Source organism: Mus caroli, unplaced genomic scaffold (assembly GCF_978045245.1).
Source record: "Mus caroli unplaced genomic scaffold, Mus_caroli_1 scaffold_16, whole genome shotgun sequence".
In the NCBI taxonomy this organism is placed as follows: Eukaryota; Metazoa; Chordata; class Mammalia; order Rodentia; family Muridae; genus Mus; species Mus caroli.
Window position 1 is genome coordinate 49,152,501 of NW_028227271.1, and position 23,749 is coordinate 49,176,249.

The following is a 23,749-nucleotide window of genomic DNA, read 5'->3' on the forward strand; positions in this document are numbered from 1 at the left end:
GTGTTATGTCCTTGAAGAGTGTAGTCTGTGCTGCATAGTGTGAGCCAATGCAGTGGCTCCAAGTGCACATGCCAGTTCTGTCCACAGGAACATCAAATCTTTTGGCCTATACATACACACTCTCCTTTGAAATAATCATTTCTATAGATGTTTAACAATCACAAAAGGGGCTGGGCAGTGGTGGTGCCTTTAATCTGAGCACTTGGGAGGCAGAGGCAGGTGGATTTCTGAGTTCGAGGCCAGCCTGGTCTACAAAGTGAGTGCCAGGACAGCCAGGGCTATACAGAGAAAGTCTATCTCAAAAAACCAAAAAAGAAAAAGAAAAAGAAAAACCAAAAAACAATCACAAAAGGGATCCACATAGTCCTAAACCGAACCTTGTTTTTTCCATCTGTAAAAGAAGAGACATAGCTATATATCCCTGGACTATTACTAAAAATGATACTAGAGAAAATGCAAATGGCTTTGATAGTTCTTTTATACCAACTATCCATTAAATTTATTGGAAAAGTGGGATTATATTCCGAACATTAGACTCAAAGATGACTCTTGGGCTCAATGCTGCTTGCAACTTCTGACTCTGATTGAAACATTACCTGAGTACCCATTTGTTATGCTTCAATTATTTTATAAAATAAAAAACCGATGTTCATTCACTTAAGATGCATTTTGAAGGGAAAAGAGAAAAAGCAAGCATGGCCTTCAAATACCTGGCCTGAGAAGCTGGGTTGGTGGTGATGTTAGCTATTGAGACTCAAAAGACTGGAAGAGAATCAGGAATCTGCAAAACAGAGCATTCAATCAACTCAAAACCCGTTCTTCCCACACCAGCCAGCTGACCCTCTGCCAGACCAATGTTCTCATCACTGTCTTCCGACTGTCCTCAGGAGATGACAGATTGTAACTGTGATGCAAATAAGATTTGATTTCATTTGGCGTGCGCGCGCGCACGCACGCACACACACGCACACACACTCACACGCAAAGGTGAGTAGAACGAAGAGACTGAGCAGAAAGCAAAATGAAAGACTCAATATAGTCTTCAATGCACAAACTTGCTGTGTCTTAGAATCCAAGGCTTGCAGTCAGTGAACTTCCTGCCAAATTTATGTATCATAACTTGTCACTAAATATATGCAGGTAATTGCATGCAGTGACATCAGATGTGGTTAAGTACTTGGAAATTGTCGGCGAATTTCTGAGTTCGAGGCCAGCCTGGTCTACAGAGTGAGTGCTAGGACAAACAAACAAACCAAAACACACAAAAAAGACTACAACCATGATGATCACCTTCCCTCTCAGCACTCTATAGAGAAAATCATTTCTGAATCTTCCAGACAAGTTCTTCCTCTTCCCTGAGGCTGGCCTCGAACTCAGAGATCCACCTGCCTCTGCCTCCCAAGTGCTGGGATTAAAGGCGTGTGCCACCACACCCAGCTCTTCTAGCCTCTTTCTAGTCTCAGGAAAAGCTTCAGATTTATTTTAAACTTTTTATTAACATGAATCTATTACTTCTCTAAAATGCTCCTCATCGGTGTTATGTTCTTGAAGAGTATAGTATTATACGGGGTATTGCCTCTTGGGAACCTGCCAACACATTCACTCTGAGGAGAAGGAGGGAGGGCCAGTATATCCCTTATGGTTGGGAACGGGTCTATGTACATGACCTCCCCCTCCAGCCCCGAGGAAGATGCCACATATATATATATATGTATGTATACCATCAGCAAAGACAAGTCAGAGAGAAATAAAATCAGTTGCCTGAAGTTACCAAGTCACAAGGATCCCACTGGCTTTAAAAATCTAATGACCAAAAAAGAAAGAGAGAGAGAGAGAGAGAAAAGAAAAAAAGAATCGCATCACTAGTTGCCACTGGTGGAGGGGTTGATGGAAGAAAAGCATTAGGGATGTGGAGTGACAGACATGTCCTATGATCTACGTGGCACATGTGGTGAATTAGGACATTTTAAAATTTGTTCTTGACACAAGGTCTCACAAAGTTCAAACTGGTCTTGAATTCACTGTGTGGCCAAGAATGACCTTTCGCTTCTGATCTTCCTGCCTCTATTTCCCAAGTACTGGGATCATGGGCCATACCCAGATGAGCTGTTTGAACTCTTTATATATGTTTTAGTTATTGTTGAGTTTTGGGGATTTTCTCATGTATTGTAATGCTAAATATTGCCTCCCCCCCACCCCAAGGCCTATGGCAAATTGTAATCCAGGGTTATTGATGGGGAAGTAGATTCCAATAACTTAGAGGGTAGATATCTGCCCAGCTCCAGTGCTGATTAAGGCTTATTATAATAATAAAAGAAAGATGTGTGTCTTTTGTCTAGGAACTGAATGATCAAAGTCAGGGTAGATTCCTCCAATTGAGATTAAATAATTCCAACAACAAGTTAAGTTTTAATTTGTATTTACCTCATTATTTATGAAACTGTATTGGTGACTTTTACTTTGTTGTAAAAACAAATACCCAATAGAAACAACTTACAAGATTAATTTTGGCACATAGATTCTGAGAGTTCAGGTTCATGGTCACTTGTGTTGGTCACATGAGCTTAGACACAACATCGTTGCCAAAGGGAATATGGGACAAAAGTAAACACCTTACTTTCTCTATGACTCAGAAGCAGAGAAAAGGGACGTGCATGTTCTAAAGACACAATCTTTGATACAGATGTCTAGAGTTCACAGCCACACATTGATCTGATTTCTGCTCATTCTTTAGACCTTGGCTCAATTCTCTCCTCAGGGAAGCCCTCCTTTCATCCCCTCCCCACCCTGTAAAAAGTGCCAGCACTCCCTTTCCTTTAGTGGTAGGATCTCAGAGACACATAATTATATATGTATGTGACTTACATATAATCAATTATCTGTACACATAATTATATATCCAGTCCTGGATAAGTTGCCTAATGTCTTCTCTGCTCACCTGTCAATCCCATGATGGCCCACTGTGACAAGCAGGCCAGGGCAGCAATCAGTAGCTACTGATTGAAAAACAAACTGAGAGCTCTTTCAGAGCCCAGGGAGGTTTTTTTTCCTATCTGCTTTGGTGGTCACTCTACGCTGACTGGTAGGAACCTGGTCTCTCTTGTCCTGAGAGGAGAATTCCAAGCAACATACATGGGAAAGGAAGACTAATGAGGAGGATTTTGGAAATGTTTTCTCTAGATGAAAGGAAGGTTCCTTGCAGTGCAGAAGGAGGCGATGCCATTCACTCCGTACTGTGACTCAGGTAGTTGTTTTTATATAAACATACAAAGAAACAAACAAGCGGAGGAGGTAAGCCAACATCCATCAACTCAGCACGGCAGGAAACAAGAAAAGGAGCCAGGAGTCTAGAAGTGCCTGTGAGACTTGGCACAGGCCAGCAGGGACACTGGAGCGAGCGCTGATTCTCACAAGATCTAATTATTCCCACATGAAAAGAAAGGAAGAAAGGAAAAAAGGGGGAGAGAGAGAGAGAGAGAGAGAGAGAGAGAGAGAGAGAGAAGACCTTGGACTTCTTTGGTTCTGTGTTTGTAAGAATGACACAAGCTCTGAGGGAGCCTGAAGGTTGAATGGTTTGCTCTAACAAGGGCTTGATACAAGGGCTTGATTAAACAAACAAAAGGGAGTGTTTTGGAGTGTTCCCTTGGGTGACCCTGTAAGATCTAGTCCTGGTCCAAGTGAGAAGCTGAAGCCAAGAACAAGTTATTTATTTGATCTTCTTCAAGCCAATCCAGGTGAGCATGTGACCACTCTCTCTCTCTCTCTCTCTCTCTCTCTCTCTCTCTTTTCCTCCCTCTCCCTCTCCCCCCCTCCCCGTGTGTGTGTGTGTGTGTGTGTGTGTGTGTGTGTGTGTGTGTCTGTTTTTCTCTCTCCTTGCTCTTTCCCTTTCTGTCTCTGTCTTTTTGGTTTTTCGAGACAGGGTTTCTCTGTATAGCCCTGGATGTCCTGGACCTCATTCTGTACACCAGGCTGGCCTCGAACTCATAGAGATCCAATTGCCTCTGCTTCTCTTGTGCCGGGACCAAAGGTGTACAACACTACACTCAGCTATAGCACGTGACCATTCTATAAACATGTTTGAAAAGAATATAAATTCCCTTCTGTAGGAGACATGCAAGGTTATGCACCCTTAAGTAAGTACTTCAGCACACATTTAATAACTTACTGGGACTTACCAATTACTGTGCTCTGCCTCAACAGTTTCTATATCTTGAAATAACATCGTTGTTCTAACTTAGGCTACATAATGGTATCCTGGCCACCTTGGAGTAGATAAGTAAAACTGTCTCAAAACAGCAGCAGCAGCAGCAGCAGCAACAACCACCACCACCATCACCAGCAGCATGATAATTTGAATCTAGCCCTGACATTTATATGCTGAGTGACATTGGGAAAGGGATTAACTGGGTCCTTATCTCCTCAGTTATAAAGTAGGGAGATTTTTTTCCAAACATCCTCCTAAGAGGTTGGAAAAAAATCAAAGAGATCATGGCTATAAAATATCTGAAGCCATGATGCAAATGCTAAGTACCCAAATTCTGATGTAGATAATAGGTACCTGGGTTCCCTGACCCCTTTTACAAAAAAGTACCATTAGATCTGTCAATAATTTTGCTTCAGTGCCAGGGATTATCCTAGATACTTGGACGACAGTTATTTAGACAGAGAATAAACCTTGGTGTAGGCTCTGGAGATTAAAAATAAAAAAAAAAAATTTTTTTTCAGATGCTGGTTATACAGAAAACAAGAGAAGTGCAATGGGTTGAATATTTGTATCCTACTCCCCTAGGCTAGGATGGGGTCAGTAGGCAGAGCCTGCAGGAGGGCATCGTGTAGACATCCTCATGAATAGGATTAGTACTTTATATCAGGTGATGGAGAACTTGCACTTGCTCCAGTAAAAAACAAAAACAAAAACAAAACACACACAAGCACACACATACACACAAACAAACAAAAAAAACAACCATCCATCCATCCATGCATCCATCCATCCATCCAACCAAACCCCCCAAATCCAAAGCAATTAAAGCCCAGCGACAGGACAGTGTGAACTAAGAAGCTGTACCACACACAGAATCGACTCGAACCTTGATCTTGGACTTTCAAACAAATGTTTGATGGTTTAAACTTCTGCAGCCTATGGGATTTTTGTCACAGCCTAGGATGACTAAACAGCAGGGCTACGCAATAAAGAGCAAGCAGGGAATGACTGGGAGAGCTCTCACAGTGTAGTGAAGGAAGGCTTCGCTGAGACAGGAACATAGAATCTCAGACTTGAAAGGTCACAGTGGTTCCAGCCTACTTAGCCAGGGCAGGAGTTAACCTAGTGTTTGGAAATTATAGAGAAAGACACTAGGACTGTGAGCAATACAGGGCAGGGTATGAGGTTTTGATAGGGCCCAAGAACAAAGGAGTTGCTAGCTACATCTGGCGTTTAATCTCATGGCAACAGGAAGCCATTAGTGTGCATTAAGTGCCAGAGCTACTTCATTAGACTTACTGAAGAGCCAGACAGGGAGGTTATTTGTGAAATGCAAAGACTGGGACCGAACTTGGGACTACAGAGGTCTACAAAAAGATAACAAATTCAGTGGATTCTAGACTCAGGGATAGCAGTGATGTGAGAGCAAAGGAATGGTGTGTGACATGCGGTTAGGGTCCACAGCACACTCATTTGACTGCAGTCTACAAGAGAGTGAGAAAGAATCGACTGACTTCCTCAGTAAAGTGGCAGGGAAAAAGGAAAGGATGGGATGGGTTCAGTTGTAGAGTGCTTGCCTAGCACTTATAAAATGACAATAAATAAATCAAATGACTTATAAAATGACAATGGTGACCAGAATCACTGCCATCCCAGCACAGGTGGGGGTAGTAGCAGAAGTAGCAAAACCAAGGTCATCCTCCACTACTTAGCAAGTTCAAAGCCAGGTTGAATTACATCAGGAAAAAAAAAAAAAAAAAAAAGAGAAAGAAAGAGGAGGGGAAGGGAGGGATGGAAGGGGGAGGGAAAAAAAAAAACCTTTATAAAATTAGAGCAGCTCAGATTCAAAGGTATTGGCTGGAAGCTCTTGAAGTATTAACGAGGGAACCTAGCACCCATTGTCATCAGTCTGGGACCTGTCCTATCCTCATATGGATGGACCACACTCTAAAGCATTCTGATCCCCTAACAAGGTGACAGAGATGTGATGGAGAAATAAATGGTAAGCACCCATAACTTGTGAGATGACCTGCTCTAGGCACTTGAAGCAGTAAAACTATGTGGTTCCAGAGACCGTAAAACTCTCCTGAATGGGAGAGTCACAGTGGCCAGATGTGTCAAGGGACTCCGGTGGAGCCAGCTTGTGAGGCAGTAATGCCAAAAAGCTGCTCATGAGAAATGAATTCCTAGGACTCTCCTCCTGGAAGTCTGACGAAAGTCAGCTCTCCAGTTTGGGTCAGTTTGAGAGGCCTAAAGCCTTGAAGCTGTTCACGAGGATAAGAGTTCCATGGAAATTCCCCTCCCGGAGATTTGGCGTTTTCTCCTAACCCATAATAATCAAATTTCCACTGTATTAGTCTAATGTATAGATTCACGTGCACTCTATTAAGCATTACCTTATAGTAAATGCCTTTTAAGATTGTATTCTAACATAGCTAAAGCCTTTTCCCAGTGTTCTTAGATTCCAGATGGCAGCAAGGAGTTTAACCTATTCAGTAACTAATTTAGCTCTACCATAAAACAATTAAGCACTAGCCATAAATTCAGTTGTCTACAGAAAGAGTCTGAAATTCTCACTGAGATAAAAATTCTTATTACAGACTACATTCCATGCCAAGAGCAAATTAATATACTATACTGAATAATGGGAATTCTCCAGACATAGATAAGAATTAACAAGGCCTAAGAATTCCAAGGTTCATGACACTACTTTATTCCTGAAGCCAGGCAAGAGTTTATACCCCCCTAGCCCAATTAACGCTAAAGTGTAAATCCGAAGCAGGCGCTAATCTCTAAAATAAACATAGTCCTTTTGAAGTCACTCCTCTTGCATCTGGAGGGATACTTATCTCTAACCTAAACATTTATCTGGTTCCTGCAAATTCTTTTTGTAGTCACTCCTCTTGCACCTGGAAAACTTCAATGTACCGTATCTGTTATGTTTTACAATTTATGATATTCGCTGTAATATAATTAGTCTAAGCTCGACCAGAAAATTACATTCAGATTCAACACCTCTCGTGTGTGTGTGTGTGTGTGTGTGTGTGTGTGTGTGTGTGTGTGTGTGTGTGTGTGTGTCTGTCTGTCTGTCACGTCCTAAGCTTTGCCCATCTACTCTAGAGACTCTTTTCTATGCAGGCACAGGGGCCCAGAGGGTCTGCGGCACAGATGTAGGGCTGTATCCTCACAATCAGAAAGAGACAAGGAGAAAGTCAGAGGCCTGACATAATGGTTTTAATTACTTGGGTTACATTTCTAACAGAAACTCCATGCTGGAGGATATGTTGAATTGGGCTCAAAGTTTCAGGGACCTTAATCCATTACTCGGGAAGGCGAGGTATGGCAGGACCCAGGTCAGTGTAACTCTTCACGATGCAAACAACCAGGAAATAGAGGCTCAAGCACCTTTACCTGTTGTCTCTCTTGCCCACAACTGCCATTTAATGGAAGTGAAATTAATCTATCGACACACACATGATAATGGGACATAAATTTACTCAATGCTTTGGATAGGAAAATACACAAAATAATTTCTAGTGCGTACACACAGCTAATCTATAGAAGTTATGACATTCATCATCATTGTCACAGTCACCAGCAGCATGATTCAAACATATATGGTGTACTCCTCTAATCCCAGCACTTCAGAGGCAAAGCCAGGCAGATCTCAGAGTTCAAGGCCAGCCTGGTCTACAAAATAAGTTCTAGGACAGCCAGAGCTACAGGCAGAGAAACCCTGTCTTGAAAAAACAAGAAAACCCACCACCACCACCACCAAAGACAAACTGGACAGTTCTAAGCTAGAAGTGAGGTATACACCTGTAGGTCCAGTACTTGGAAGCCAGAGGTCAGGGATCATGGGTTTAAGGCCAGCTTGAGGGATACATGAGACACACTTCAAAAACAAACAAAATCAAACCAACCTGTATTGGAATACAGGCATGCACAATCCTAAATACACATATACACACTCAGATGCACATATATTTACATATAGTCATATATGTGTATACAGATACATAGATAAATATATCTAAATATATTTATACATTCATACATATAATATGCAGTTTGGCCAAATGTATCTTCTCATATGGGAATTGCATCCCCACCCACCTTCCTTCCCATTAGGTCTTGCCATGTTGCCCAGGCTGGCCTTGAAGTCACAATCTTCCTGCTCTTAGTCCCTGTGTTCTGGAATTACAGGCATTTACTGGCGTCTCTCTTACGTGATAAACTGATAGGTTATATAATTTAAAACCACCCCCTTCCCTGTCAGGTTTAGAAGAGTCATGAATATGCTAATGTGTATAATGTGTCTGATTAATTTCCAAGAAGAGTATAGAAGATGTTCGAGCAGGAATGTTCAGGTGAGGACTTGTTGCTGAACTAGAATGCTATACAGTGCAGTTGCAGAGAATCTGCTCAGATAAATTCTATACTGCTCTGTGGTACATGAAAACCATCATATACCCCCAGAGAAGATAGGAATATGAACCAAATAGGAAGGTTATGCTACAGCTAATCACTAGAGGTAAATTAAAAGCAATTAAGTTCCCAGTCTGCTTCGCTAGCTGGGCCAAAGCCAGGTCTTCAGCTGCCATGGGAATCTACTGAATTCCTCCTCAAAAGGAATTTGGGTTAAACCAAATCCTTCCTCATATAAAAGAGTTCATACACGAAACTGAAAGAATGTGCCAAAAATAATTTATACAGAGTGTTCATTGTAGAAGTAAAATATAAAATCCTTCTTTGAGTCAAAGTTCCATTAGAAAATGAAAAATTCAGCCTTAGCTGGGAAATTAGTGCTCACTCTTTGCACCCCAGCTCTCCCTCTAAGCTCCCTGGGTGCTGGACCAGGATCTCTAAAGCTGGCTGCCTTAGCCAAGGAGGCTGGAATTGTTTGGAGCATAGGACCTAGTGGACATGGTCTTCAAATTGAGGAAGAGGGGCTGGAGAGATGGCTCAGCAGTTAAGAGCACTGACTGTTCTTCCAAAGGTTCTGAGTTCAGTTCTCAGCAACCACGTGGTGACTCACAACCATCTGTAATGAGATTACACGCCCTCTTCTGGTGTGTCTCAAGACAGTTACGATGTACTCACATTAAATAAATAAATAAATAAATAAATAAATAAATAAATAAATAAATTTAAACAAAACAAAAACAAAAACCAAAACAAATTAAGGAAGAGTAGAGTCAGACCTAACATTAGACAAGTCCCATCCTGGTAGACCAGTTGGACATGGATATTAGACAAGGCAAGTCCCTTGGCACAGAAGAATACACCAACCAATGGGAACAGGATAAATGTACAACACAGACATGTTCCTAAAAAAATCTCCTATTCCTGAAACCTGATTGATGAAATAACAGCACAGATGTTTGTGGATTTGGAGCTTAAAAACCCTGTAGGATCATGGTTCAGTTCCCGAATCTGGACTGTGGCGCTGGCTGACCAGTCGTGGGGCATATGCTCAATAAACTATCCTTGTCTGACTGAGATTAGTGTTTATGTGGTTTGTGAGGCGACTCCTGGACCCCAATAGCTATTGTTAGTCAGAGAGGCCCCTGAGGCCCCTACTACAACACAGGTCACTGCCATTGCTCTTGTTTGTCCATTACAGCTAGATAGTAAATGTGACTGCTGAAGCAGGACACAGAGGCATCAAACTGGGACTGAGGAGAAAGTTATCATTAGACTTACCGAGTGGTAGAATCTGCACACTACAGTACTAACTTCCTAAATGTAACGTGTCTACTTGTGAGATAGTGGGATGCCTGTTGTAGGGGAAACAACTGACTTATGATTGGTTGGTTTGTCAGTGCTTGAAAATCTTCCCACCTTTGTATCCAGAGTGCTTTTACTACAGGTGTGGGACACCATGCCCCATAGAGAGGGCTCTTTCGGAGGGGAGAGAAGACACAGGGAAAAGCAAAGTAATGTAAAAATCAAGGGGAAAAAAAAATCATAGTTCACGAAGGTTCCCCGAAGAAGCCAGAGCATACAGGAGAGCGAGTGAGGGAGCGAGGGGTCAATCAACTGTACCTTCATCCCCGCAGCGGCTGCAGGTCCACTGGGGTCCACAGCCTGGATGTGGCATGGTTTACTTCCTCGTACCACAAAGCCCCAGCCAACTGCATCACCAACAATCTAGAGAGGAAAACCACAATGAGTAAGCAGCAGGCCGTTCCTGGCCATTTGCCGGTCTTTCTGCGAGTACAGTCTGACCCACGATTAACCATGTGTCTTGACATATGCTTTTTCTTCATTTCATCCCTACCATCTCAGGGGAATGAAAATGCAGTGGTGGCACATAACCTGTTGGGCAGAAGGAAGCTGTGTTGGGGAGGTCACTCCCCAGGAAACAGCTGGCAGCATAGAGCTTCCTGGGGCTGCCCGCCAATTTCATATCCCACTGCAGTATTGGTCTGAGAAGATCTTAAAAAACATCATTGCATTTTCTCTCTAGATTCAATCTCTATCTCAACCTGATCTTTCCTTCATATCCAAATAACAGACCTTCACCTAGCAACATCAAAGCCTAGCATGGTGGGAGATATGAAGAGTCCTGGCCTCTTTTGAAAGATAGTTTACTGCGAAAACCAAGGAAAAAGTTGTAGATAAAGGTTCAGAATTTGCAAACAGCCTTGTCTGGCACCAACGCATGCCTTTTCCTACAGAATCAGAACGGACAGTAAGGTTCCCTGGATGGTTGGTTCCAGAGGTATCCCCTAGTGCGTATGCCAACTGGAGTGCAGATGAAACATCCTCACAGACAAGTACCAGTGATGCTGGCATTTAGATACAAAGTCACACAAATGCTCTCAAAACACGGCCATCTCTCAAAAGCTGGAGACTGGGGGAAAGCAGGAGGGCAAGTGGGAACCTTGGGAGAAATTCTTGAGATTGTCAGGAGCTTCCATGGCTTTAGGATTTGATACTATGGATTTATTATATCTAAGTTCACTTTCAAATGTACCATGTGCCGTTCCCTTTGATGCAGACATAACAGCCTGCGATGGTTTGTATTTGCCTGGCCTAGGGAATGGCACTACTAGAAGGTGTGGCCTGGTTGGAGTAGGTGTGGCCTTGATGGTGTGGTTTTTGAAGACCCTCATTCTAGCTGCCTAGAAGCCAGTATTCTGCCAGAAGCCTTCAGATGAAGATGTAGAACCCTCAGCTCTGCCTGCACCATGACTGCCTGGATACTGCCATGTCCCAACCTAGATGATGATAGACTGAATCTCTGAACCTGTAAACCAGCCCCAGTTAAATGCTGTTCTTATAAGAGTTGCTTTGGGAGCCGGGCATGGTGGTGCACACCTTTAATCCCAGCACTTGGGAGGCAGAGGCAGGTGGATTTCTGAGTTCAAGGCCAGCCTGGTCTATAGAGTGAGTTTCAGGACAGCCAGGGCTACACAGAGAAAACCTGTCTCGTAAAACAAAAACAAAACAAAACAAACAAACAAACAAAAGAGTTGCTTTGGTCATGGTATCTATTCACAGCAGACCCTAAGACACAGCTCTTCTGTCAACTCCCCAGTGCTCAGCATGAGAGGAGTCCTCAGCTAGAATTCGGGATGTGATTGGATGTATGGGAAAACGTCTTACCTTTGAGGTAATAAACAAAATTTGTCAGGAAATGGAGAAAGAGGGGAGATGGTCTTCTAAAGTTAATTGATATACATGTTTCTGGTCGAGAGAAGAAAGCAATCGGAACAGGGGAGATGGTACCTATAAGAACACGTGGATGGGCCTGGGCAGGTCTTCCAGTTGGATAAAGTACTTGCCTAACATTCAAACATGGGTTTGAATCCCATAACTGCAAGAACCCAGTGCAGTCTGCATTCCTGGTACTTCAGAGGCAGAGGGAGGATCAGACATTTAAAGTTATCCTGGGCTATATACATAGTCTGAGGCTATGTGAGACCCTTTAGAAAAATAACTTAAGAGTCCATTTGAGTAAAATCAATGGGGCCTGGGAGGAAGAATGAAGGTTGCAGGAACACTAAGAAACAGCAAGTCCTCAGGTCCAGGGGACTAAACAGGGCAGCCAAGTCACGTGGCTGTGCACCTCAACACAGACGGTCATTGATCCTACGGTTTTGTTTCCTTTCTTCTCCTTAGGATTTTCTAACATCTTAACGATTTTTAGAATTAACTGTAATGGAGAAATTAATGTTTTTTTTTTTTTTTTTTTTTGTACTGTTTTCTGTCTTAAAAGTACATAATTACAAGCCGGGCGTGGCAGTGCATGCCTTTAATCCCAGCACTCGGGAGGCAGAGGCAGGCAGATTTCTGAGTTCGAGGCCAGCCTGGTCTACAGAGTAAGTTCCAGGACAGCCAGGACTACACAGAGATACCCTGTCTTGAAAAAACCAAAAAAGTATATAATTACATTGGAATAAGTGCATAGCAGATACTGAAAAGGACAAAATTCACAAAGAAATTTAAAACATTACATCAAGAGAAGCCTTAACACATTTTAGTGCATTAATGCTTAAAGCCTCTACGATTCTAACCAATATGTGCAGATGGGTGTGGCAACAGGCATCTTTATCCCATCACTTGGGGGTCAGAGGCAGGAGGATCCCTGCAAGTTCAAGGCCAGTCTGGTCTACATAGTGAGTTCCAGACCATCCAGGGCTACATAGAGAGACATAAAAAGAGAGGGGGAAATCTGAGAAAAGTTCTCCGTGAGGTCCCTTAGTCACACACTGACTGACAGGTGGGTGTGTGCAGGAGCTAGGCTTACCGTGAACGTCTTCCTTGCGTACGGAGCCCCCGGAGTCAAGAGTTCCTCAGAAGTGACAGGTCTCTTCAGCACTACGAGACAGATACAGTGTCAGAGGATACACACTTTTAAATCCCTCTCTCATCCACTCAGCACGTATTTCTGGGATGCCTCCTCTCAACTGGTAAAAGTGGCAAAGACCTCCACCAGACATTCATCTTTGAGCTGAGCAGACAGGAAATCCCAGCAGAGAGCTTAAACCTAACTTACGGAACCACGGGGATGCAGAGAGGATGGGGAAAGAAACCAAGATGCCTTTAAGGGGATAAAGGGAGGGATAGAATCTCTCTACAAAGGGAAAGGCCTTGTTTCTAGCTCTTCCAGCTCTTTCTTCTAAGTTCTTATAGGCATCTATGTGTGTCAAAACTCCAGCAGTCCGATGGCCACCCAGCAAATGCTGGCTCCATCGAAGTTGGTGTCCCTAACATACTGCCCACATCTCATTTACTAAACTTCATTCTTTTCTCTAATAAGTAACGTAGAAACAAGAATGGCGTCTCAAGCTCGGAGGAGCCAGACTGGGCAACTCTCCATGGCCTGGGTCTCTTCTCTGCATCTGTCAAATCCATTTTTTCATTTAATCTCTACCTGAGCTAATTCTCTAAAGCAGTAGTTCTCAACCTTTGGGGATCAAATGACCCTTTCACAGAGATTGCCTAGACCATCTGCATATCAGATATATACGTCACAATTCATAATATAGCAAAATTACAGTTATGAAGTAGAATGAGAATAATTTTATGGTCAGGGTCACCACAACAGGAGGAATTATATCAAAGGGTCACAGCATAAGGAAGGTTGAAAATTGCTGATTTAGACAGTTTGGTTCATCACTATACTAATCTTATTCATTTTAATTTTTTTTTTTTTTTAAAGACAGGGTCTTTTCTTGCGTGCTATGTAGCCCAGGCTGGCCTCAAGCTCACAGGAATCCTACCTCAGCCTCGAGTGCTGGCATTGCAGCGGCATGCCAGTCACCATTCTTGCTTCATTTGAAAGTAAAATTAGATATAATAAACTCGTGATAGAAAATCCTAAAGCCATGAAGTGTCTGATAGACTTAAAGCTTAAAGATATAATATTCAGTATTGTATCTTAAATTCGTTTTTTTAACCATTAATTGTATACGTGAGAAAACTGGTTCAGAAAAGTTCATTTGTGCATTTCCAACAACCTGTAGCTGAAAATGTGGGTAGTAAAATTAGGGTCAAACTTAAGCACGGGTGCCAGGGCCTACATTTTTAGCAACTGTCATAAAGTCCTGTGCTATGCTGTCTCAGAAACTCAGGAAGATAAGACTGTGGAATACTGTCTGTCTGTCTATTCTTAGCTCACTGCTGTTGCCTACCAGGGCAACAGAGACAGCTGTATGAAACTCCCTTAGCAATGAACTTCTTTCTTCCCTGTCCAGATCACTGGGAACTGGAGAGTCGGTTGTCCTAGTGTCCCGGGTCAGTTAGTGGGGACAGAGCACAGGGACAACCCTAACAAGAGGACACACAGGGCAGAGATTTAAGTGCCACAAAGAAATAAAAGGAGCCAGGGCCAGGGTCTAATCTAGGGAAATGCCTGTCTCCAGTTGCCTTTGGCAGTGGATACATTCTGAGGTCAGTCACTTGTCCCCAACAAATGGGGAGCAGCAGTAGCAGCATGGGGCAGGACTGCCTGATCCCTCCCCAAGCAGCTGGGCCCATCTGCTGAATGAGCTCTAGGCTTAAGACCCATTCTCCCAGTGAAGAGACAAGAACTGCGTCTTGGGAAGTGGACAGGTGGTTGGGATTAGAACTTCTGCTTTTCAGAAGGCTTTGAAGCAATGTTTGCTAAGGATGAGGGAGCAGGTCAGATATCAAGAGGAGAAAGGCATTTCTCAGGCCCCAAGGAGGAGGGAGGAAAAGCGGCGAGTGTTTGAGAGCTGAGACCTGATTGCTTAGGAGACAAGCTTTTCTCCAAGCCTGTGACTCCTCGGGGGTTATGAAATTGATATTTTGGGGTGCAGAGCTGGTCATTTACTTTAGTGCACTTTTTCTTTTGATTGTGTTGAGAAGCAGAAACTTTGAGACTCGGGATTATCCTGCAGATTCCCTCTTGCTCATCACCAAGACATGGGCTATGGCAACAGTGATGGCTTTGTCCTTGGGAAAGAGTGGTGAGGCCAGATATTTATACCAACTAGTATATCTATATGTAATCCCGATCAACTAGTAGTAAATCTATATATAATCCTGATAGAGATGACTAATGCTTCTATTTTTATATTAGAGAGTGTATGTCTCTGTGTTTGTGTGTGTGTGTGAGAGAGAGAGAGAGAGAGAGAGAGAGACAGACAGACAGACAGACAGACAGACAGAGAGACAGAGACAGAGACAGAGACAGAGACAGTAATAAAGCACACGTGAGAAGGTCAGAGAATTCTGTACCACTGGCTCTCCCTTCCATTTTTACGTAGGTTCTGGGGATTGAACTCAGGTCGTCAGCTCTACATGGCAATCCCTTTTACGTTCTAAGCTATCTCACTAGCTTGATGATGGTTAAAAGTCTTTATGGAGGCTGATGAATAAGCTTTGAAACTGCAAGACACCAATGAATTCCAATAGGTGGGCTTGAATATACCCATGCTCTTCTTCCTTGTGTGCTAGGCACCGAGACTGAGCATGGTGGCTGCACACGCCAGTAATCCCAGCATCTAGCTGGAAGAGTATAGCAATGAAACAAGGGGGGAAGGGGTACACGACAGCGAGAGAGCACATGCACACAAGGTCCACATAGGTTCTTGCTCGTCACAGTCTGGGAAACCCTTTACAAGTTGATGAAGCCCTTTTGAGAGCTGGGGGAATGTCTCTCCACTGCTGGTCCCTGCTGCTGGTCTTGCTTGTGTTGGACAGCCCTTAGTTAACTTTGAGAGCCATCTCTCTGAAGACAGTTTTCGTGAGCCAAGTTATACCTTTCTTTCAGGGGCATGCATGTTGAATAACTGGTCAACTTGTGAAGGTGCAGGGCATCCTGGCACTGAAGTGCATTAAGGGCCAGCAGTATCCTTCCAGGAGGCTGCATCAGAGGCCATGTGCTATTACCCTTTGTTGGCCATTCAACAGGTGCTAACTCTAGAGCATGCTTTTGTGAGATTCCGTCTCCTGTGATCTCGACGTCCCGAGGAACTCCGCCAGCCAACGCATGACCCCAAGCCTCCCAGACAGGAGCATGGCCACCATTTTCCCACTCACCAGATTTGGGGTTGCAGAGCACAGGGGGGCTGCTGCTGAGTGTGGGGCTGCTGCTGAAGTAGCCACTGCTGCCACAGCTGCTCATGCTGCTCCTCCGCACGGCAGACACGATCTTGATCTCCTTGCTGGGGCTGACTGCAGAGGGGAAGCAAACACAGTCGCTGAGTAGGTGGTTGAGAGACCTAGAACACCTGGGCTTTCAGCTGCAAAGGAAAAATCTCCTTCCTTTTCAGTTCTGCCACAGACTCACAGAGTAACTCAAGCCACCCGCTTTCAGTTTCCTGGACTGTAAAACGAAATATTATGTCACGGGATTGGTGTTGAGGAGAGGATCATATGGTGTATACGAACATCTTTCTCTCTGTCCCTCTTTTCAAAAATAGGGCTCATTATGTAACCTATGCTAGGCTCAACTGCTAGGGTCCTGGAATTATAGGGGACACCATCGTGCCAAGTTTACAGGTATTTTTTTCCTTGGCATATTCTTGTATATGTGTCTGTGTACATATCCGTGTGTATGTTGCAAGTATATATGTACGTGTATATTCTTGTATGTAGGGGTCATGGGGGTCAATATCCAGAGTCTTCCCCAGTTGTTCTCCATCTTGGTTTCGCTCACAGAACCTGGAACTTGGTGATGAGGCTAGATTGACCAGCAGGGCCCAGTCTTCCTGTCCTTGTTCTCTAGCACTGGAATTATGGACACACAACAACATACCCTTCAATCTTTTTTTTTTTTAATATTAATATCTTTTACGTGAGTGCATCAGACCTAAACGCAGGTCAACATGATTGGGTGTTAAGCACTTTACCAACTAGGGTCATCTCCCCAGCTCCTACAGGACGTGAATTCAAGAACTACCAAACCTGGGCCGGGCGTGGTGGCGCACGCCTTTAGTCCCAGCACTTGGGGAGGCAGAGGCAGGTGGATTTCTGAGTTCAAGGCCAGCCTGGTCTACAGAGTGAGTTCCAGGACAGCCAGGGCTACACAGAGAAACCCTGTCTCAATAAAATAAAATAAAATAAAATAAAATAAAATAAAATAAAATAAAAAAACAAACAACTACCAAACTTATGTTTTCCCTTCCTGGAAAGAAGCCCAATACAGGTGACACATGTGACACTTAGTGCACAGTGGTGGTAAATGGCCCTCGTTTGAGGATAGCCAGCAATCCTCCGGGAGCACAGAAGACAAAGCTCACTCTGAGGCTTTCAAACTGTTAGTTACACGAGACAGAATCTTTAGCTTTCAGGTTTGGTTCTTCCTGCCACAAAGCAGTGTGGCTCTGAAGACTGAAGGCCTGGAAGTGAGGGCAAATATACAGGCTGTTCTGAACACTGACTGGCATGCGGAAAGAAAACAAACTAGGGAGGCCTGGAGAGATGGCTCAGCGGTTAAGAGCACTGACTGCTCTTCCGGAGGTCCTGAGTTCAAATCCCAGCAGCCACATGGTGGCTCACAACCATCTGTAATGGGATCCGGGTGCCCTCTTCTGATGTGTCTGAAGAGAGCTACAGTGTACTCATAAATGAAATAAATAAATCTTAAAAAAAAAATTAAAAAAAACAAACAATTAAAAGAAACCAAACAAGCAAACAACTATGGGTGGCTTTACAGGACTGTGATACTGAATTCTCTTCATCTCTGCTGAACCTATTCAAGAAGCAGGCAAGCCCCTGCCCCAAAGAATGTTACTTGCATCTGCACAAGACAGCAGTGTGTCCCTATTCTTGTGTTTTATAAAAAGATAAGGAGAGAAGGAATGTGTTTGGTGGAGGTGTGGTAAGGTATGGGGGAAGGACGTGCCTCCACGGGCCCATGCTGAAGCCTCCCTTCCCTTCTGAGGGACCAGCTACATGACAGTACAGTACAGTATAGAATAAGAGTTTGTTCAGGGAATGGGAAGAAGAGTAGAGACAGAGAAAGGCAGAGAGAGAGAGCGAGAGAGCAAGAGAAGGAGAGGAAGAGGGAGAGAGTGAGTAGAGGAGTAGAGGCCAGCCATGAGCCTGAGGAGACACAGTGGGGAGGAGAATGGGGGGGGGGAATGAGAGGACAGAGCGGGAGCAAGAATGCAAGAGACCAAGAGAGAGCAGAAGGGACAAGCATCCCCCTTTATAGCGAGTCAGGCACACCTGGCTATTGCCAGGTAACTGTGGGGCAGAGCTTAGACAGAATGCTAACACCTATGCTAACCTTGGAGCATAAACTTGGGCAGCTGGCCTTCAGCTCGGTTTTCACTTTTCTGCTTAGCAACTCTTGCTTCCTTCTTATTTTGTGCCAAGGTGTGTATGAGGACCTTTGGATATACGGGACTCGAAAGGGGGGTGGTGGTGATAAATTGGAGCTGCCGGTGTGAAGCCACGTCTTACCACTTGGAACTGTCAACCACTCCAGTGCTAGGGTGTTTCCTCATCTATAAAATGAGGACAGGAGCAATCGTTTCCTTGGGGTTACAGGAAGAATTGAGCAAACCATGCTGCAGAACCCAGGGCACAGAAATGTCTCCTTTGACAGGGTAAGTGTTCTTGTTATCAGCTCCTATGCATAAGCAAGATGCGACAAATACATTTGGGGCTGACTTAAGCCCTTAAGCCCAGTGCTAATTTACTTTGTCCTCCCTCCCTCCCTCCTTCTCTTCCTCCCTCCCTCCCTCCTTTCTTTCCTCCCTTCTCTCCTTCCTATTTCCTTCCTTCCTTTCTTCCTTTCCTCCCTCATTCCCTCTCTTCCTTTTGAGGCAGGATCTTAGGAAGTTATGGCTCTAAACCTGACCTTGAGTTCTTGCCTCTACCTCCCAATTACTGGGATCACAGGCTAGGGCCCCTCAGCCACCCAGTGCTTCTGAACTTTAAGTCACCAAGGGCCTTGAGTTCATGCCAAGTTTTCAGAGGAGTTGGGGATTCTCTTTAAACATCTCCCAGTTCTGTATTTGGGATGGTGTGTGTGTGTGTGTGTGTGTGTGTGTGTGTGTGTGTGTGTGTGCTCGCGCATGCACGCGTGTTTAACACAAGGTCTCACACAACCCAAGAAGACTTCAAATACTGTAGTTTTGGATGACGCTGCTTTTCTAATCCACCCGCCTCCTCCTCCTGAGTTCTGGAATTTACAGGAATGCGCTGCCACACCTGGGTGTTGCTAGGGATTAAACCTTGGGCTTCCTGTGTACTAGCAAGCAGCATACCAAAGGATTCTCAGCCCCACACTTTATTACCTCTCAAAAGACAAACACACCGAAAAACCGGCATACCTGACATAAAGCTGGTAGATTTCCGACTGTCGTGGCTCTGCTTCCTCAGACAGAAGGGACTGTCATGTGTCTCCTGAGAGGACGGGGACTTCTCATTGAGCAGCTCCATCAGCCTTCGCCTCCGACGGAAGTTCATTCTGAACTGGTAGAGGAGGTTGCTGTCCACAAACGGGTGCTTGTTAGACACTGGGGAGAAGAGACAACCCATGGAGAATGTGTGGCATGCAGGCCAGAGAGCGACACAGCCAGAAGATTCTAGCCAATAGGGGCAAAAGTCCCAAGAAAGAGGCTACACAAATGCCATGTGGGCTTGTGGAGTGGCGCACACGCACTCCCAAATTCTTCTCACGTGACACACATTTAAAAAATTTGGTAGCCAGATCCTCTGAAAGTCTTTCAGTTCAGTCTCACCCGAGTTCTCTTCGTAGTGTACTACTGGCCCCAGGGTCCCCTCCACCAGATCACATACCACACTGTACATTCTCATGGCTCACTTATTTCCCTTGTTTTTCTACATGAATTAACCCCAGGCTCCCAGCAACCCAGCACAGTGTATGTATATATCCCATACTAAGACTTCATTTCTTTTCTCTTTGAGACAGAGTCTGCTGTAGCCCAGGCTGGCTTTGAACTCACTATATGTACTCAAGGGTGACCTTGACATCCTGATCATTCTGCCTGTCTCCTGAGGGTTTGGATTGTAGGTCTGTGCCATTGCGCACAATTTAAACATGGCAGGTAAACATTCTACCAAACATTCTACATCACTGGTCTTTATTTGCTAAAATGTGTACATCAAAACTCAAGCTCGAGTTGATCAAAGACCTCGACATAAAACCAGATATACTAAATCTAATAGAAAAGAAAGTGAAGAATAGCCTTGAACTCATTGGCATAGGAGACAACTTCCTGAATAGAACACCAATATCTCAGGCACTCAGCTCAACAATTAATAAATGGGACTTCCTGAAGCAAAGGACACCATCAATAGGATAGAATAGCAGCCTACAGAATGGGAAGAGATCTTCACCAACTCTACATTTGACACAGGGCTGATACCCAAAATATGTTAAGAACTCAAGAAATTAGACATCAACAAACCAAATAATCCAATTAAAAATGGGGTACAGGTAGGTCCCAACAGAGAATTCTTGAGTGAGGAACCTCCAATGGCTGAGAAGCACTTAAAGAAATGTTCAAAGTCCTTAGTCACCAGGGAAATGCAAATCAAAACTATTCTGATAGTCCATCTTCTACCTGTTAGAATGGCTAAGATCAAAAATGCAAGTGACAGCACATGCTGGTGAGGATGTGGAGAAAGGCAAACCCTCATGGCTGCTGAGTGTGCAAACTTGTACAAAAACTTTGAAAAGCAATCTGGCAGTTTTCAGAAAATTGGGAATAGTTCTAGCTCAAGACCTGACTATACCACCACCATACCACAAGGTATGTAACCTAGATATCCTTCAGCTGAAGGATAAATAAAGAAAATGTGGCTGGGCGGTGGTGGCACACGCCTTTAATCCCAGCTCTATGGAGGCAGAGGCAGGTGGATTTATGAGTTAGAGGCCAGCCTGGTCTACAAAGTGAGTTCCATGACAGCCAGGGCTACACAGAGAAACCCTGTCTCAAAAAAAAAAAAAAAAAAAGTGGTCCATTTACACAAGGGAATACTATTCAGCTATTAAAAATAAGGATATCATGAAATTTGCAGGCAAATAAATGCGGCTAGAAAATATCATCCTGAGTGAGGTAATCCAGATTCAAAAGGGTATACGTGGTGTTCACTTATAAATGGATATTAGCTGTAACATACAGGATAACCATGCTACAATCCCCAAGCCCAAAGAAGCTAAGTTACAAAAAGGGCCCAAATCAATATGCTTGAATCTCACTGAGACGGGGAAATAGATAGACATTAGGGGTAGATGGAGGGGGCGGGGGGACCTGGGTGGGAGAGGAGGTGGGGATATGAACAGAAGGGGATCAAGTGTGGAGAGGACTGAGGGAGAGAAACTGAAATTGGTGGGTGTTGTTCTTAAAACAAAAAAACCCAGCCGTTCGATTTTTACCAGAGAAGACTCAGGAGCCAGATAATATGGTGAAAGCCTGCTAGCTCAGAGAGACAGAGAAGGCACCCAACTGACCTTCCTATTCCTCGACATCCCAGAAGGAAAAGCTCTTTCTCTACAGCGTCTTAAAGACCCCTTAACTCCAAGCCCCTCCTCCTTTCTACTTCCCTGGTTCACTCCCTGAGAACTGCATTTTGCAGTTGCCCCTCCTCTTGACCCATGTTTGACTTTGTTTAGCTCTTGTTTACAGAAAGCTCTTAGGTTAAAGGTGTGTGCTAGGGCTGAGCTCCATAGCTCTTGTTTACAGTAAACAGAAAGCTCTTCTATCAAGGTGTGTGCCAGGGTTGAGTCACACCACCACAAGGTTTTTTTTTGTTTTTGTTTTTGTTTTTTTTTCTTTTTCCCAGTTATAGTCTTGTGGTTCAAGATGTGATCAAATATCTGCAACAGGTAGGGAGGCATCCCTGGAATAAGCTAGAAACTTAAGACCATGGGAATTCACAGGAGTCTATTAAGATGACCCAAACTAAGACTCCTAGCAATGGAAATACTAAACCTGAAACTGCTACCCCCAGTAACCAGGCAAGACTTCCAAAGGAGGACTGGGGACATCAACTCAGCCACAGAACCTTTGACCCACAATTTTTCCTGCCTATAAGACATGCAGAGATAAAGATGGAGGAGGAATGGAGGGAATGGCCAACCAATGACTGGCCCAACCTGAGATTCTTGCCAGGAAAGAGAGCCCACCCTGACACTATTAATGATATTAATGATACTTGCAGACACGAACCTAGCATAACTGTCATCAGAGAGGCTTCACCTAGCACCTGATGGAAACAGATGCAGAGACCCATAGCCAAACCTTAGGCAGAGCTCAGGGAATCCAGTGAAAGAGGGGGAGGAATGACTGAAGGAGCCAGAGAGGTCAAAGACACCACAAGAAAATCTACAGAATCAACTAACCTGGGCCATAGGGGCTTATAGGGACTGAACCACTAACCAGAGAGTATGTAGGCCCTTTGCACATATGTAACATTATTTGCCACGTTAAAGAAGTATTATTATTGCATTTATTTATTTATTTATTTACTTGTGTATAGAGGGAAGAAATGTGCATGGAGTATGGTGTTCAGTGGAGGTCAGAGGACAAACTGTGGAAGTCAGTTCTCTTTTACTACCTTGCAGTAGTTGGGGACCAAACTCAAGTTATCAATCAGTCTTGGTGGGCTCACCGGTGAGCACCAAGGACCCAGCTGCCTCTGCCTCCCCAGCACTGAGATTACTAGAAGTACCATGCCAGGCTTTTAGAACCATGTTATGGGGACTGAACTCAGGTCCTCCTGATTATACAGCAAATATTTTTATCAACTGAGCTATCTCGTCAGCTTCAAATTGTATGCTTTAGGTCGGTGGATTATATAGTATATGAACTACAGTTCAATAAAGTTATTTTTTAAAAAAATCAACAACAGATTATCATGGTGGGGTACTGCCATCCCCACCCCACCCCCCAACCTGAATAGGGAGGCAGGAGAAACTTCAAGATGGATATTGCAAATTTCTTTTTTTTTTTTAAAGATTTATTTATTTATTATATGTAAGTACACTGTAGCTGTCTTCAGACACTCCAGAAGAGGGCGCCAGATCTTGTTACGGATGGTTGTGAGCCACCATGTAGTTGCTGGGATTTGAACTCCGGACCTTTGGAAGAGCAGTCGGGTGCTCTTACCCACTGAGCCATCTCACCAGCCCGCAAATTTCTTAAGAAACTCTATTTAAGCTGTGTTGGAAGTTCAATGGAGAGATTATCTGCAGCTTTTGGTAAAAACAAGATTCCTTCAAAATTAAGTGAAAAATAATGAACAAATTTTGAATAATTATTTCAGACAATAGGGAGGAAAAATCCCAGTCAATAAGCAAATGCAAAGAATTTTAAAGTTTAACATAATTTTAAAACCAGGGAATCATAAAAGGGCCTTGAGGTGGGATGGCTCAGCCTCTATTGAGGAAGAAGTGAGACCAGGTACCCCGTAGAGTCCTGGTAGATAGCATCAGCACCCATTGGACTGAGACCAAATCCACTATTCTGTTCTTGACCCTGAAGACATCTCTCAGATAGTCAAAACTGGAGGGGTCTGTTGTTGTTTTTTTTTTCCTTTTTATGTTTTGTTTTTCAGATACAGTTTTGCTATCTAGGCCTGCCTGAA

The 23,749-nt window shown here is 43.9% G+C and overlaps 1 protein-coding gene across 1 annotated transcript in view; it reads right to left on the bottom strand.

The window, feature by feature from the left end:
- Positions 1-23,749, bottom strand: part of Deptor (DEP domain containing MTOR interacting protein) — a 148,692-nt gene that overhangs the window by 31,006 nt on the left and 93,937 nt on the right. Inside the window, exons 5-8 of the mRNA XM_021183757.3 lie at positions 19,468-19,653; positions 16,223-16,357; positions 12,963-13,033; positions 10,253-10,357 (exon numbers count right to left, since the gene is read on the bottom strand). Coding sequence (XP_021039416.1) covers positions 10,253-10,357; positions 12,963-13,033; positions 16,223-16,357; positions 19,468-19,653 — 497 coding nt within the window. The remainder of the gene's footprint in view (positions 1-10,252; positions 10,358-12,962; positions 13,034-16,222; positions 16,358-19,467; positions 19,654-23,749) is intronic.